Raw genomic sequence first — 16,001 nt, forward strand, 5'->3', positions numbered from 1 at the left:
AACAACAACGGGTTCGTTCATAATATTTAGTCCTTAAATCATTTGACTTGTAAATGAACGAAACTACTTAAGGTCTTTCTGATAATTATACACGCTACAACTTTACTTAAGTAGAGGGTTTTTGTAATAAAATAACACTTGATTTTTCATTAATCATTAAATTTATTCAAAATGCGCCTTCTTACATGCGAATTCAAAAGCACACACTTATTATTGTATATATAATTATAATAAAAATAATTATCTAAATATTAAGTTTTCTGTACAGATAGGAACTGAACTTTAGAGAGATATCTAAAAACATTACCCTCCTCCTTCGGCAGTCGGGTAAAAATAACAAAATATACTAATTCCAAACTGCTAATTCCTAACACAATTATTCAACAATTTTATGCGTTTTATGGACACATGCATAGGTATTTGTAATTATAATAATTTACTAATTAAAATCTTCACTAAAACAATTAAGTAGTTAAGTATAACTTTCTTATAAATATAGGTTACATTAAAAGCCCGTTTCAATATTGCACAAAATTATTAAATTGTACTTTATTTGGCGATTGATTTGGCTGCTCCGCTAAATCCTCGCATTTTAAACCTTATTACTATGGCAATAAGGCGACGGAAGTACAGCAAGAGCTATTGGGGTAAAGTAAAAGCCTTGGATATTTTTTACCTACCTATATGGCATCTAAATTAAACTTCAATTTATATATTTGTATCTGTCTACTGGTTTAAGTTTCATAGGTCGGATTTTCTTCTTATTTGTTATTGGACAGTGATAAGACAGTGATAGATAGATAACTTTCTCCAATACTTCTGTGAATATAGCAACAAGTTTGAGCTGTATGAATGAATCATTAATTCAACAAATATACTTAAATTATCAGAAACTTGGGAGAAAACACTTAGGACATAAGTAGATGAATTATAACAAAACTAAACACTGACTAACAGATCTATACTTTGCCAAAATACCTACTCAGTTATCCTACTTTTAGAATGTTAGGTATAAACAAAATAAAGGAATGCAGCATTATTCAAGTCACCAAAATTCAGCAAAATGAGGGTGTTAATTTCAGCCAGCGTAAATAGGAAACTATGTAACTTTCAGTCTCAATAACTCTGTCTAAAGATGACTGGTAGTTATTTTCTTACATTTTTGGCAGATTATAACTCCTATATACTGGAAGTAACTACGAGTCATCGGTATTTATTGAAACTGGCAGTAAATAAGTTGAAGGAAAAGTGTGATGCTTAGCTTGGGTTTGAACCCAGCACTGTCAATCCAGTGACGTCATCAACCACAGCCTCGACTAAACAGCCTGCTATACAAAATCCGTAACGAACAACGCTAACTAATTTGTGTACTTTGACAGTCTAGAAGAAACTGAAAGCTGTTTATACCTATTTGAACACAAATGTCAAACTATACAATATATTAACGTTGTGCACACGTTATGGCTTTTGTCTAGGGGGCAAGTCATTAAATTTGAATTATTAAAATACCTAAAAGATCTTCAATCATTAACTGGTGGTTACAGTTACGTTGGCACTGGCAGTGGCTGAAGCCTTAGCAGTTATTATACTTTCAGTTGTAGCTTCGGTACTACTTATTGTTGTTGTATTAGGGGCTAAAATGGCTTCTGTGGCTGTCTCTTGCGGTGTTGTAGAACTAGTGGATGTGACGTTGGAATTCGTTTCTGTTGATATATGGGTTGTTGCCCCTGTTGTTTCTGCATGTGAACCTGAAATAAATAAATGTGACTTCAGACTGAAATATACTATATAAATATAATTGATAGAAGCCTAGGAAGTCAAGATTCAACTCAAATTAGTATCTACTCCACATAAAATTACTGAATGCTACGGTGGCAACGTTTACAAAATCTATGTCTTAGCTCTATTCTACTCTGGTAAGTATACTAACAGATATTTTCAACATTTATGACAGCTAAGCCCAGTTAAAAATATACTACGCTATATTTTATAATTATGTAATTTACTTGACGTTTGTCAACGCACCCCTTTATTTCTGCGACGGAACAACTTCCATCTTGCTTTTGCATTATACAAGTTTGTACCACGCTTTATTTTAATTTTAACTTTTGGTCTCTGAAACAAACCCGGTGACCCCACTTTTTGATGTTTACAAAATGTGTCAGAGATTGCTGATTATTTTCGTTAAAATATTCGTTTTACATAATCCATAATTATATCTGATATAAAGCCACAAATTTGCAAGAAAAAAAAACATACTGAGTAAGTGGGACTAATATAAGTGGGACTAATTTGTAGCTCCCTTATTCAGGTTTCACTGTATTTCTAGCGATCGAAGCGATCTAGCGATTGTCTGTAGTTTTTGTTGTTGTTGTAAGTGTGTCAAATAAATGTTTCTATCTTTCTTTCCTTATGTGATATAGTCTGTCTTTTACCTTCAACATATTCCTTGAGCCAGTCCTCGATCTCGGCGCGGTGTTGCGCGATCCAGCCTATCCGAAGAGTGGCGCTGTCGACTAGCTTCTGTAGCGTCTGCGAGACCGGGAGCAACTCCGATTTGTGCTGCACCGCGAACGACTTCAACTGAGGAAAGAAACGGGATTTGTGTTACCATAACGTACATAAAGCCCTACTAAATTATAAAGGCGAAAGTTTGTATGGTTTTTGTAAGTCTTTCACGCAAAAGCTAATGTCCGAATGTTTATGAAATTTGGTATGTAGGATGCTATGACACCCTGGATTAACACATAGGCTACAAAATACTTAAGTTTAAAGTTAAAAATAACATGTAAAAATTAAAGTATATAAAAATACAAAAATACGGGTCCTCTAATTTTTTATAAACTTTCCGAATAGCTGATAAAAATATGAGGTAAAAAAATGAAATGTTTTGTCCATTAGCTGTAAATGAAAATAGCTAAGAACTATCAAACAAAAAGGATTCCATTCGAGCTTCTTTATCTGCGTTTCTGGGACAAATAATAAGGCTAGGCTAAAGTTTAACACCGTGGTGAAAGGATTGGCCAGTCAAATTAGCACCAGTGTGAAACTGACAGCCCAGGATACGCCTGACCATACCGGACCATTGTTAACACACAAACATAAAAACTCAACAAATACCTTATCCAACTCCTCCTGAGTAGTAATACTACCAAAAGCCCCATTCAAGACTTCAGGAAACAGGAACGTGTCAGACTTGGCGAAGGCCTGGTACACTCGAGCCCAGTTGTTGATAAGGAAATCTTGCGCGATGTGGGTGCCGATGGCCGAGTCCATGCCCCATGCGTACACGGCGTATTGCTTCGGTATCTCGGTTATGCTCTTTTCTAGGAGGCTGTTGGTGGAAGAAGGTGGTGTTAATGTAATAAGAAGCATGAGAGGTAAAGCGGGGGGAGGTCATGAACATATACGCCTTGGTAAGCGTCGCATGGCACTCAGCCAAAATTTTGTTCACGGCTTCCTGTCTCACTAAATTTCATCGCTTAAGTATTATATTCACATAAGTTGCCACATAAGAACGATTATACCACTACGCCGAAGGCGTCTTCAGTACACTATTCATGACTATGTAGCCACTTTGACGGGTTTCAACTGCTCTATTAATATTCGTTGATGAGTGTAGAAACAAGCACACTGCTGCTATTTCGGTTTTTGATTATTGTTCTACAACCTATACTACCTAGTCTATTAACAAACACTCGAGCGAATATGTTCTGTCACCGCGTCATCTTTTAGGTTATTATCATTAGTTTGCAGTATACTCACAAGTTAATAAGCGACACATCCTGCGTGGCCGGCAGGCTGCCTATAACCAGGTTCTTCACAGTAGGATCAGTGGAGTTCTGGAACATTCTCCACAGAAACATGAAGTCTTCTCGACTGCCGTGACGGACAGCAACACTGTATACCAATCCGCGGAGGTATGCTGGGATCCTGCGGGGGATTTGATTGGTTAGTTTTTAGACAGCCTATTGCAGTCATTGGTTTTTTGTCTTGTCGGTGACGTATGGTGCAGTAGTGTGAGTACTGATAGCTGGAATTCTCTGCTATGGAAAGAGCTATACAAGGTTTCTCTAGGCAGAGATTCTGGCGGAAAATTAATTGGTTAGTTGGACTCCTTGATGATTGGATTAATATCCTTTATGGAAGAGTCTCGTAGATTGAGGGGTGTCCCAGGCTACACACTCACACATTATCCGCGGCGGTCACTCAAGGCTACACACTCACACAATGTCCGCGGCGGCCGCTCCCAGGCTACACACTCACACATTGTCCGCGGCGGATGCTCCCAGGCTACACACTCACACATTGTCCGCGGCGGATGCTCCCAGGCTACACACTCACACATTGTCCGCGGCGGCCGCTCCCAGGCTACACACTCACACATTGTCCGCGGCGGATGCTCCCAGGCTACACACTCACACATTGTCCGCGGCGGCTCGCTGGAACAGGCGGCGCGCCCAGGCTACACACTCACACATTGTCCCAGGCTACACACTCACACATTGTCACACTCTACACTCCCACGCTACACACTCACACATTGTCACACTCTACACACTCACACATTGTCCCAGGCTACACACTCACACATTGTCACACTCTACACTCCGGGCTACACTCACACATTGTCACACTCTACACTCTACGCTACACACTCACACATTTTCCGCGGCCGCTCGCTGGAACAGGCGGCGCGCCCAGACTACACACTCACACATTGTCCCACTCTACACTCACACATTGTCACACTCTACACTCACACATTGTCCCACGCTACACACTCACACATTGTCCCAGGCTACACTCACACATTGTCCCAGGCTACACTCACACATTGTCCGCAGCTTGCGCCTGCTGGAACAACTGGCGCGCCCAGGCGAGGCAGCGCGGCGTCTGCACGCGGCACTCCCAGGACAGCAAGTTCTCTGTCAGCAGCGCCGTGGTGTCCGACGCGGGAGGGGGGTCGCCGTAGTTGAGGGTTGCTAGTTGTTTCGTGATGAGGGATTGCACGTATTCCTGAGAAAGATAGTTATGGGATTAAACAAATATAGTAAAGATGAAAGATTTGTGTGTAAGCAATAGTAAGCATAGAACGCGGATTCGGGTGTAGGTACCCTCAATGTATTGAATAATAATTGAACCATAACAAAAATCTTACACTATTTAAAGTTACTGACATGATTCCTGAGTGCTACAGGCAAATTTTTTATATCAAAACACACCCAGAAGACCATTTAAAGGCGATTAGAAACTCGCACGTAAAAACTATTAAAAAAGGGATTAAGTATAGATAACTATATTATTATTATGTAGATGCTGCTTACCAAAAAGTATCCATACGATGGCGACGACCGCAAATTATGTTTCAAAAAGCCTAGGTTCCCCAGCAGCAGGTCCCACACTATCTTACTATCCTCCCCTTCCTTCACAAACGTGGACAGACTCAGGGGATAGCTGTAGTTCAGTTGCCCCACTTTGGCCAGGTTGAATGAATCGTCTATGAGTTGGGCTCGTGATATGTTGGACCGCACTTTGCCGCTTTTTAGGGCCTCCCGGAGCAGTTCCCAGTTTCTAGTGTCGTAGTTTACTCGGTAGTAACCTGGAAACATTAGATAAATATATCAGGGTAGGATGAAATATGATGATTGTTGGCTGATGATTATGGAATTTGTGAGGTCTAGTCGGAACATAAACAATTTTCATAGATCCTTTACTGTGTTGTGAACTAAGTGCGTGATTAAAACTTTTAATTCTTTAGTGGCTGGATGCAAAAGAGGAACGCAGAGCAGAGCATCAAACAAGAACTTACCAATAGCATCAAAGTTGACATACAAGGCCTCATTCTCACTAACATTAGCCCGTAGAGACGCAGTTTTATGCTTCAGCCACAGCTTGGGAACCGAAGAATAGTTCGCATTATCCAGTCCAGTGAACGTGACCGGTATCTGCCAGATCTGTTTCACCATTTTTGGGTACGGATCTTTGGTTGTCGAGAAGAGTTTCTGAAATTGGAAATGAGATGTGTTATTGTAAATTTAATACACGATAGATTTTAAACTCCAAGGTTTGGGCGTTGATGCCTTGGACCAAATTTTGGCATTGAGATAAATTGGTCCTAGGACCAATTAGGCTATGGCATAGGCCACTTTATAGGTACGCTCGTTGAAAAATACAGCACCAGAGGTTAATCTTCCTACCTGTTCAAACAGCATGTTCCCAGTGTCATAGCATACTCCCTATTGCCATACAGCACGGGGTACCCCGGCTGGCGGGTCCATGAGTTCATTATTTTAAAAACTCCGCCTGTATACTTTTAGGCGCCGGCCACCGTACTTGACTAAAGTGACTAAAGGCAGGTCAGTTACCCCATGCTGCTACGATATTTACAAGTAATCCTAACATAACCTTAACCACAAACACTCATCAGATTCAAATTCCTACCTGTTCAAACCGCACCTCCCCACTGTCATAATCTCTATTGACATACAGCAAGGGGTACCCCGGCTGGCGGGTCCATGAGTTCATGTACTTGACCACTGACAGGTCAGTACCCCATTGCTGCTACATTTAAAACCTAACCTAACACAACCTTAACCACAAACAGTCATTAAAATTCCTACCTGTTCAAATCGCACATCCCCAGTGTCATACTCCCTATTGACATACAGCACGGGAAGAGCACGGGGTACCCCGGCTGGCGGGTCCATGAGTTCATGTATTTGACCACACACAGGTCGGTGAGCCCCGACTGCTATATTAGACGATAGCTTACAAGCAATCCTAACACATCCTCAACCACAAAAGCTTAATAGGTTCAAATTATTACCTGTTCAAACCGCACATTCCCAGTGCTATACTCCCTATTGACATACAGCACGGGGTACCCCGGCTGGCGGGTCCATGAGTTCATGTACTTGACCACAGACAGGTCAGTACTCTCATGCTGCTACGATATGTACAAGTAATCCTAACACAACCTTAACCACAAACACTCATAAGCTTGAAATTCGTACCTGTTCAAACCGCACCTCCCCAGTCTCATACTCTCTATTGACATACAGCACGGGGTACCCCGGCTGGCGAGTCCACGAGTTCATGTACTTGACCACAGACAGATAGTAACTCCCATGCTGCTACGATATTTACAAGTAATATTAACACAACCTTAACCACAAACGCTCATAAGGTTAAAATTCTTACCTGTTCAAACCGCACCTCCCCAGTGCCGTAATCTCTATTGACATACAGCACGGGGTACCCCGGCTGGCGGGTCCATGAGTTCATGTACTTGACCACGGACAGGTCGGTGAGTCCCGGCTGCCCGTGAGCCGCGGTGGTCATCGCCAGCCAGAGGTCGTTCTCTTCTGCGTTCTTGAACTTCCTGGAATGGTGATAATGGTTGGATTACTGCCAGTTTCTATATCTCAGACAGATTGTTACTTTTGATTAAGTATGTCAAAATCGTATGAAAGTAACAACCAGTTATAGATAGACAGAGTTATAGAAACTGGCAATTAGAGAATTTGGGTCAGTTTATGTAAATTTCACACACAGAAATTCTTGTAATGTATTGATGTTAGTAACTCTTTCACGTAAAAACTAATCAACGGATAAATAAGCTACTTTTTATCCCGGAAATCGCAGCGCAGGTTGGGATAATTATAATTAGTTTATTAATTATTTATTAATTATAATTTGCACTTATCGTTATAATCATAGAGTAAAATAATACTTTATTTATGGTCATTATTAAGCAATACCTAGCTGTCCACTGATGGACCTAGTAGGTCCACAACACTTTGTCTTCATCCTAGACAAACCTAGACCACTTGTAGCCGGCTCTGAGGCTCTGAACGTTACTGAAAACCAACAATCTCACACTCACCACTCATTCAAATAAATCTGCAGTCCCTTCAAGAACAGCTCCTGCGATATCGTGTGGTTCAGCATCCGTATCAGATTCGCCCCCTTGTTGTAGGATATTTCGTCGAACTTCTGCGATATCTCCGAGGCGTCGATGACCTCCCGCGACACGGGGGAGGTATTCTTGAGCGCGTCTGTCCGGAGTAAGTTCATCTTGTCTAGGGAGAACGATTCTAGCATGTTCCATTCTGGGTGGATCTGTGGAAGGAATATATTGTTGGTTTGATCAAGTGCTGATAATATGAGGAGCAATACTTGGTACGAGGTACCTTCCTTGGGGTCATAGAGTATCTGAAGATAGCTGATCTTACATAGGCAAAATCCAATTAACGAGCATATATAATTTGTAGGAGTGGCAGCTCGTCATCTTTGAGGTAGATCGAAGCCTTTAGACGCAGTGGGATAGGCAGCTTACTAAGCAGCTTTGCCTATAGACTAAAGTCTATGGCCTAACTAAATAGCCGGCATAGACCAAACGCCCTGTACATTTGCCATTAAGTGGCGTGCGATTGGCCAATCAACCGATTCAAAAAAAAAAAAAAAAAAAACACGCACTCACGCCTTGTACTAATGTACTCCCTTGCGGGGTAGGCAGAGGTGCATTGCTGCACCCACTTTTCGCCAGAGTGTTATGTTAGTCCCAATGTAATAGGGGGCGGGCCTATTGCCATTTTACGGGCACATCCAAGACCCGAGAACAAATATCTGTGTTTAAACAAATATCTGCCCCAGCCGGGAATCGAACCCGGGACCATCGGCTCAGTAGTCAGGGTCACTAACCACTACGCCATTCGGTCGTTTCAACCGATCAACCGATTCAACCGATCATTCATCGGTCGGTCAACCGATTCATTTGCAAACTTATCCTGAAATCTTACTTATTTCTGGAAAACCTTTATAATATCTTACCCGATGGACGCCGACATACTCTATATACGTGGCGAACCCCTCGTTCAGCCACAGGTCGGTCCACCACGCCATGGTGACGAGGTTGCCGAACCACTGGTGCGCCAGCTCATGGGCCACGTCTATAGCCACCGTCTGCTTGTCGTGCGGCCCGCTGGAGACCTCGTCGAATAGGAGCGCCGTTTCTCTGTAAATTGAGATATTACGTGGTATTTCAGTATAATTTGTAGGTATTTATGAACAGGGTAATAAAGGTCTAATATTGCGTGACTGTACCTAGATAGCGAGCTACGAGCGCAAGGGCTGAGTTGGATAAAGGACGTGACGGCGTGGCGCACTCTTGTAAAGGCCCCCCGGGGCACTAGGATTAACTTATTAATATTGGGTGCTTACGTACGATCAGCATCAAACGTAGCTGTACACTTTTGTTCCCTGTCAAACTAAAAGCCATCAATGTTTCAATGATTGAATAATGCGGTTCGTGAGTTTGCCAAGGTACAAAAGTACAGCTACTTATGAAGCTGATTGTACGTGTACGTATTTATGCAGAAAAGTAACTATAGTTGTAGCTTTCTCTGTCTCATTTTTGCTTTCAGAGGCATATCTAAATTGGCGTGGCATTACGGCGATAAGAATTAAAGAATATTAGTTCTGCACACATAGCATTTGTGTAGAACTGATTTCCCGCGCTCGGTTTGCAAGTGTAAATAAGTAACTCACCTAAAAGTAATCAATCCCCAATTCTCCATGGCACCACTAGAAAAGTCAGGTATGGCGACCAAATCCAATTTGTCAAGCGCGTAGGGTAGTCCAAATATCTGCTCATAGTATTCCAGAAGTTTCGGTGTGATGGACAGAGCATACTTCGCTTTGTGAATCAGTTCTGGTCGCGCCCAGACACGGATGGATTTATTCACATTATCCTGGCCTGTGTAAAATGTTTCGAGGTATTTGAAGTCGGAAAGGACGTAGGCCACTAGGTAGGTAGACATGTTGACTGATCGTTCGAAGTGCGTCCATATCCAATTGTCTTTTTCTGGGCTGTGGATTGAAAAGATAGGCATTAAGATAAGACTAAAGCCTTGATTACCTACACGCTATGAAAAAACTATGCCTATGATGGAGAGGTCGCCAGACTGGACTGTATGCCTATCTTCCACCTCTTGACAAAAGACAACTCATAACTCGCATTTCATGCTGTTTTGTTTGTTTAAATGAGCGACCTCAACTTTCTAAGATCTATGTTACGGTCATTCATGGTTCACCTAACAAATCTTTTGCTCCAATAAGTATCTGGTAGCCCTTTCAAATTGTAATGATGACTTAGTTTTATCGTGTAAAAGGTCATGGCAATTCAACCTGGTATCAAGATACCTATTCATTGTTTTAAGTTTTTTTTACATTTGTGTTATCAATAAATGAGTTATGACGCAGGGTTTTATCTGTAGCCATAATATCACACCACTATTGTAAGTCAGTGTTTATATTTTATAGTCAAAGCATCATTACAATTTATTTTCTTTTACATAAGCATGAATAAAACAGATAAGGAAAAAGTGTGAAAAAATCTACCTACCTATTATCCACTACCTACTTCCTCCAGATAAGCAACATTGTAACATACTCTTACTTATGGCATAAATTGTACTTTTAAGTTAAATTTTAAAGTAATCACCACGATTTTTGGAGCATGAAATAGATCATGGTCTAATAGATTATGAAACACTCAATGCTATGCAATATCATGATAGTCCCAGCATTTTATAACATTATAAATTAATGATTTTTATTAAAAAACCTACATTGTAGGACTGGCATTCTTTATAAATCCAGTCTGAAAGAACTGATACTTACAATGGTTCTTCAGTGGAAACCTTCATGTTTGAGAGTACAGACATGTTGGTTGGGTGAGCAATGCTTATCTCAAACTTGGCTTTGAACTCTGGCTCATCAAAACATGGGAAGGCTTCTCGGGCTGAAGTTGGTTCAAACTGAGTTACTCCTAGTACCCTGAAAAAAAAAGTTTAATTTAGTTTACAACTACCTCAGTAATTTCTTTTAAATAGGATGCTTGAACAGAAATCAATTCAATCAATTAGAACAGCAATTAAATAAGCATGTTATTTCCCAGATAGACTTTCAAACAGGTTTTATATATCTAGATACCCAGTTATATTTTTAAAAATGTTTTTTTAAGCAATTACATACTGATTCACAGCAGTAAAAAATAATTATGATATTTAATTAATTTACCTTTTCTCATGTTCAGCATTAGAATATTCACTCTTGTAGAACCCGGTGAGGCTGTCGGTGATGTTGCCCTGGAAGGTGAGCTGCAGGATGTAGTCTACTCCAGGCTGCATGGACCTGGCCAGCGACAGCACCAGCCGGTCCCCCGGGGCACTGCTCACCGACATTATCTTGATGTTCTTGGCAGTGCTATGGGTCAGCTGAGTGTCTGTTGCATTTGCCATGTCGTTCTGAATAATGGGAGTGTCCGTAGTTGTAGCACTTTCCTCAGTAGTGCTCACCTGCAGTTCTACCTCAGGGGTGCTAGTACTGTTTGGACTGTCTTCAGATTTATTCTCAGTCTTCAGTGTTGTTTCGGTTATTGTCACATTCAGGGTGGTTGAGTTGTTGGATTCAATTGGAGCTTCCCTCCTTTTCTTTCTATGTAAACTGTCCACCTTCTCATAGATTTGTTCAGTGAGTTTCGCATTATCATGTATCTTAAGACCTTTAGAATGTAGAATGATTTTATTAACTTTCTGGGTGGCTTTTACCGTTATGTAGACTTCTCCATTGAATACATAATTATCTAGATCAGTTATTAATTTGAGTCTATAGAAACTGGGGACTACGTGGGTGGACGACAGTCGGAGGTCGGCCGAGGGGGCTGTCGTTTGGCCAAAAGGTTCTGCTTCATCCCAAAAATTGGTTGGCTTCTGAGATAACTGCAAAACAATGATAATGTTTATGTATTTTTTATATTTCACTCTTTTTATAGGTACAGTTTAGAAAACACTTACGGCAGGTAATCCTAGGGATATTCCTAAATATAAAACTAAAAGCAAGAAGGCACACTGGGACATTGTAAATTGGCTTTATGTATAAAACTTAAAAAAATATAAGAATCACAGATTTTAACGAGTATTTTAAATATATTTTTTGTAGTTTGTGATAGTTATTTCAAATCATTTTTCGCCGTTCTTCTATTTATTTAGATAAAAAGTTAAAAACACTGCGAGCGCGAACATTTTGTAAACATTTAAAATTTCAACTGTCAAAGTAATCTGATGATTGACGTTTGTGAATGTCACCACATGACTTTATAGCCTGCGTTCAAAGTTTTACTATCCCACGCTCAGAATAATAACAATCTTGCGCGCCAAACCCTTTTGCCTGAGAAGGAGACGGACCGGAACCGGAAGGCATAGTGGTTAGTAACTCTTACTGCTGCGCTGTACCGAGGGCCCCGGTTTCGATCAAAGGCTGAAGAAAATATGAGTTCACATGATCTCGGGTCTTGGATGTTAAATGCAACAATAAAAAATCCACATCGTGTAGGTATCTGGATACCTCGTTAGTACCACCAACCAGCACATAACAGAATTACCTAGTTACTACCTTAAAAAATGTGATGAAGTAGGTGATGACTCCGACTAGGGCTGCGACAATGACGGCTGTCACCACGAAGGAAATGCACACGCAGGTGGTGACAAACATGCCGCCTCGCCGCTCGTACCGGATGTCCTCTGCGGCTTGAGACTCGTACGCCAGGAACTGCTGGCGGCTGTTCGAAAGCGTCATGGTGGCGCATTCTGGAAATGAACATAAAAAACATTAATGTATATATATATATAAATTAAGTAGGTACTAGCTGTTGCCCGAAAGCTCCGCTTCGCCTTAAAAAGATTTCTCATGAGAATTCCGGATAAAAATCCCTGGTTGGTTCCTACGAATACCTTGGTCCACTCTTTACACACACCCTGTGTGTACATATATTTATACATATACGTATAAGACATAATAAGTAAGTACTTAGGTAAGTACCTATAGAAACACGCGGGGTAGTTACATTACTGTATTAGGTACTATTAGGACGACATGCCTTTAATCGTAACCTTATTTTAGCGTAACTAATCATTGCGTGTATGAAGAGACTTATGAATGTGGAGGAAGCGAAAGAAGTATGTCAGGATCGTGGCACGTGGAGATCCATAGTCTCTGCCTACCCCTCTGGGAGACAGGCGTGAGCATATGTATGTAATCATTGCGATAAGAACACGTTTGAACATAAATTTTGTTTAAATACTTATTTGAATTTATACATATGTATAAGTAGGTACTTAAGTTTATTATTTATTTATTTAAAACTTAAAAGTGTCTATGAGTATTGCTGAAACCCTGGATTAACAAATTGGCTATTTACTTTTTATCCCGGAATTCTTACATTTAAAATTGTTTAAGCGAAGAGAAACTGTCGGCAAAGAGATAAAGAAATACTTTGTGTCCCTAATCTCGCTAAAACCAATATAAAATATAGGTGACGGACCTAGATATAAAAATGTAAATGTAGTTACGGTTAAACTATAAATCATGAAAACGGAAGTGGATTCTAACTAATTGTTACAGACCGCATGTTATCGATTTATATTTATTTAAGGACAAATTCATTAAAAAGCCTTACCCTAACGGTATTTTATTTTTAAAATGTACCTATGTAAACGTAAGTAAATAACTGATGATCATAAAAAGTCTTACCAAAATCGCACTCTTTGATGTCAGGACTTTATAGTTTGACTGTATAACTATATGACTTTGTTTTTAAAGCCTATTTATTTTCGCACTGCTGGCTAGGCCTAGGTATTTAACTAGATAATATCTACTAGATATCTAGAATTAGTTAACTTAATAAAAACTGAATTGCAATGTAAACTTTTAAATAGTAGCGAGTACCTATACCTAAATGAGAACATATCGCATTTTAAAAATTAATTGTTTGAAAGGAATACTTACCTTTGAAACAATTTGTAAAATGTGATAGATTCACATCTAATACTCGCTTAAATGTAACCTAGCCTATGCCATATATATTTTTTAAATCTAAAATTGTTTGATCATGGTAAAATGCAACTGTTTCTAAAATCTATTAAATAAACAAGCTGTAATTAATTATTTCAACGTAACTAGGTTGTTATTTAAGCAGACGGGGGATTACTGATACCTTTACTGAAATGTTTACTGAGTTTTAAATATCTAAATTAAGCAGATCTTGAGTATGAAATGCAGTTCTCTGATACACGCGTTATTACTTTACTTCGTTGTAAAGCATCTAATAACTAGGTGTATAAGTTATTTAATTAAAGATCTGAATTTGTAAATACTTAAGCAAGTATGTATGTATTATAATCGAATATAATTAGTAATAGACCCATTAACCCTTGGATATAACTTGAACTTGTCCTCAAGAGGCGATTCTTACATGAAATATTTGGGGTTAGAAGTTGAGGGAGAATGATTAGGTGTGAAATGTTCAAGAACATTAAATTTGTACTTATGTAGGTACTTACCGAAAGAGGCAATTTGAGCGCTAACACAGAATAACCAACTAATTTCTAACCAAACTCACAATTAAACACTCACGAGTCTCACGACGTGATAACAACAACGAAACGTTTGGATTCAAATATTCAACTACACTCACCGTTAAAACCACCTCACTCAATGCACTCTTAACAACACAGAAGCACTATAATGTCTTAACATAACACGTTAATTAATTCACCCTAACAGAAAATACATCGTTCTGGTTTAAAAATACAATAACAAAATAAAATCGATGAAATGTGTGAAGAGCGACGCACAGGGCATGAATGCAATCTACCTTCCAATATTTCTCATGTTTTACTGGCGACGACGTTGTGACCACCGTAACCTGGCCTCCTGAATCCACCGGTATTTCCCTTCTTACCTCATGTTGCAGTAAAGCGTGGAGGTACGAGGAAGGCCTTCAAAACTGGACAGAGGAAAGTATCCACCTGCGTGACGTAGCGTGTAACATGTAACCTTGTCGATAATGTCTAGGTTTATGGCAAAAGCCATCAAATAAATTTTACTTGAGCAGAAGCCTTGGCTGCTTCCGAAATCATTACATTTTAGATATCTTTTAGTACTATAGTTGTATGCTCCATATAACAATATAGGTAGGATATTATGTATATGCTAGTCCGTATCTATCAGGTAACCGATAGGGTGAATGAGTTTTCGAGTGGAGACCACGAACTGGCAAGGGTAGCGGCAGGTAGCCGGTAGTGGCTGGATGAGACTGAAGACAGAGTCCTGTGGCTCGCCTTGGGAAAGGCCTATACCCACTATACAGGGTGTTGTAAAAAGTGTACACAAAGCGGAAACCTAACGTGCTGTAAATGTAGGTTTCGGCTTAGTATACCCTTTTAGCAACACCCTGTAGAAGATGATTAAGGACTAATGATGATGTCTCTATGAGAAGGAAAAGTGAGATTTCATTATACAAGGAGTAATGAATGACTGAAAGGTTACATATATATATATATACTAATATAAATCTATGTAGCAACAGCAAGAATAACCTTCCACAAAGTCAAATACCTTCAATACTTAGCCACGGTTTATGCCATGTGCAAATACTAGCAACCAAACACCTTTTAATTATTTACATTTCAAGCTACAGTTCACGCTAATTAAATGAATGTCTGCTATTTTAGGTGCAGTCATCGCTATACGAGTAAACACAGTTGTTATACTTCGGTATCTCGAGTGTAGTTGACGACTGAAAAATACAACTACAAGTATCTTAATGTGATCTGGACATTACAGCAGTCAATTGAGTACCTACTGATAACCACTAACTAGGATGTAATGTAAAGGAATATCCAGGATCCAGGAAGAATACATCTCGCCTACCACAACCTGACGGCTATTTAAATTGTGTCTTCCTAGTAGGTAGATACTCGTATACTGCGATTCATGTAACATGACCAAAAAGAGCGACACAACTCGTAAACAGTGTATGAGTCCGCCCCTGCTACATTATTTAGGTACTTACCTACATTGTTATTATTTTATTCAGGTACCTATCAATCTGCTGTTGTCTAAAAGAGACAAGCCGATTGCAGCTTAAAAAAAAA

General features: G+C 39.8%; 1 protein-coding gene across 3 annotated transcripts; it reads right to left on the bottom strand.

The window, feature by feature from the left end:
* Positions 1 to 1,495: 1,495 nt before the first annotated feature.
* LOC105386585 (aminopeptidase N) lies at positions 1,496 to 14,728 on the bottom strand. Of its 3 annotated transcripts, none has more exons than XM_048622843.1 (15): positions 14,540 to 14,728; positions 12,460 to 12,653; positions 11,086 to 11,786; positions 10,687 to 10,842; positions 9,553 to 9,873; positions 8,836 to 9,019; positions 7,889 to 8,124; positions 7,204 to 7,384; positions 5,813 to 6,005; positions 5,328 to 5,602; positions 4,835 to 5,019; positions 3,766 to 3,933; positions 3,121 to 3,334; positions 2,436 to 2,583; positions 1,496 to 1,748 (listed from the first exon to the last, which is right to left on the bottom strand). In XM_048622843.1, exons 2-15 carry the CDS (start codon positions 12,640 to 12,642, stop codon positions 1,528 to 1,530), a joined length of 3,366 nt encoding a protein of 1,121 aa, XP_048478800.1. In that variant the 5' UTR covers positions 12,643 to 12,653; positions 14,540 to 14,728; the 3' UTR covers positions 1,496 to 1,527. The 3 variants fall into 3 exon arrangements, with proteins under 3 accessions (XP_048478800.1, XP_048478801.1, XP_048478802.1); XM_048622844.1 differs by having other exon boundaries at positions 14,406 to 14,543; XM_048622845.1 differs by lacking the exons at positions 12,460 to 12,653; positions 14,540 to 14,728 and adding an exon at positions 11,862 to 12,137.
* Positions 14,729 to 16,001: the final 1,273 nt, after the last annotated feature.

This window comes from Plutella xylostella, chromosome 9 (genome assembly GCF_932276165.1).
Source record: "Plutella xylostella chromosome 9, ilPluXylo3.1, whole genome shotgun sequence".
Classification (NCBI taxonomy): Eukaryota; Metazoa; Arthropoda; class Insecta; order Lepidoptera; family Plutellidae; genus Plutella; species Plutella xylostella.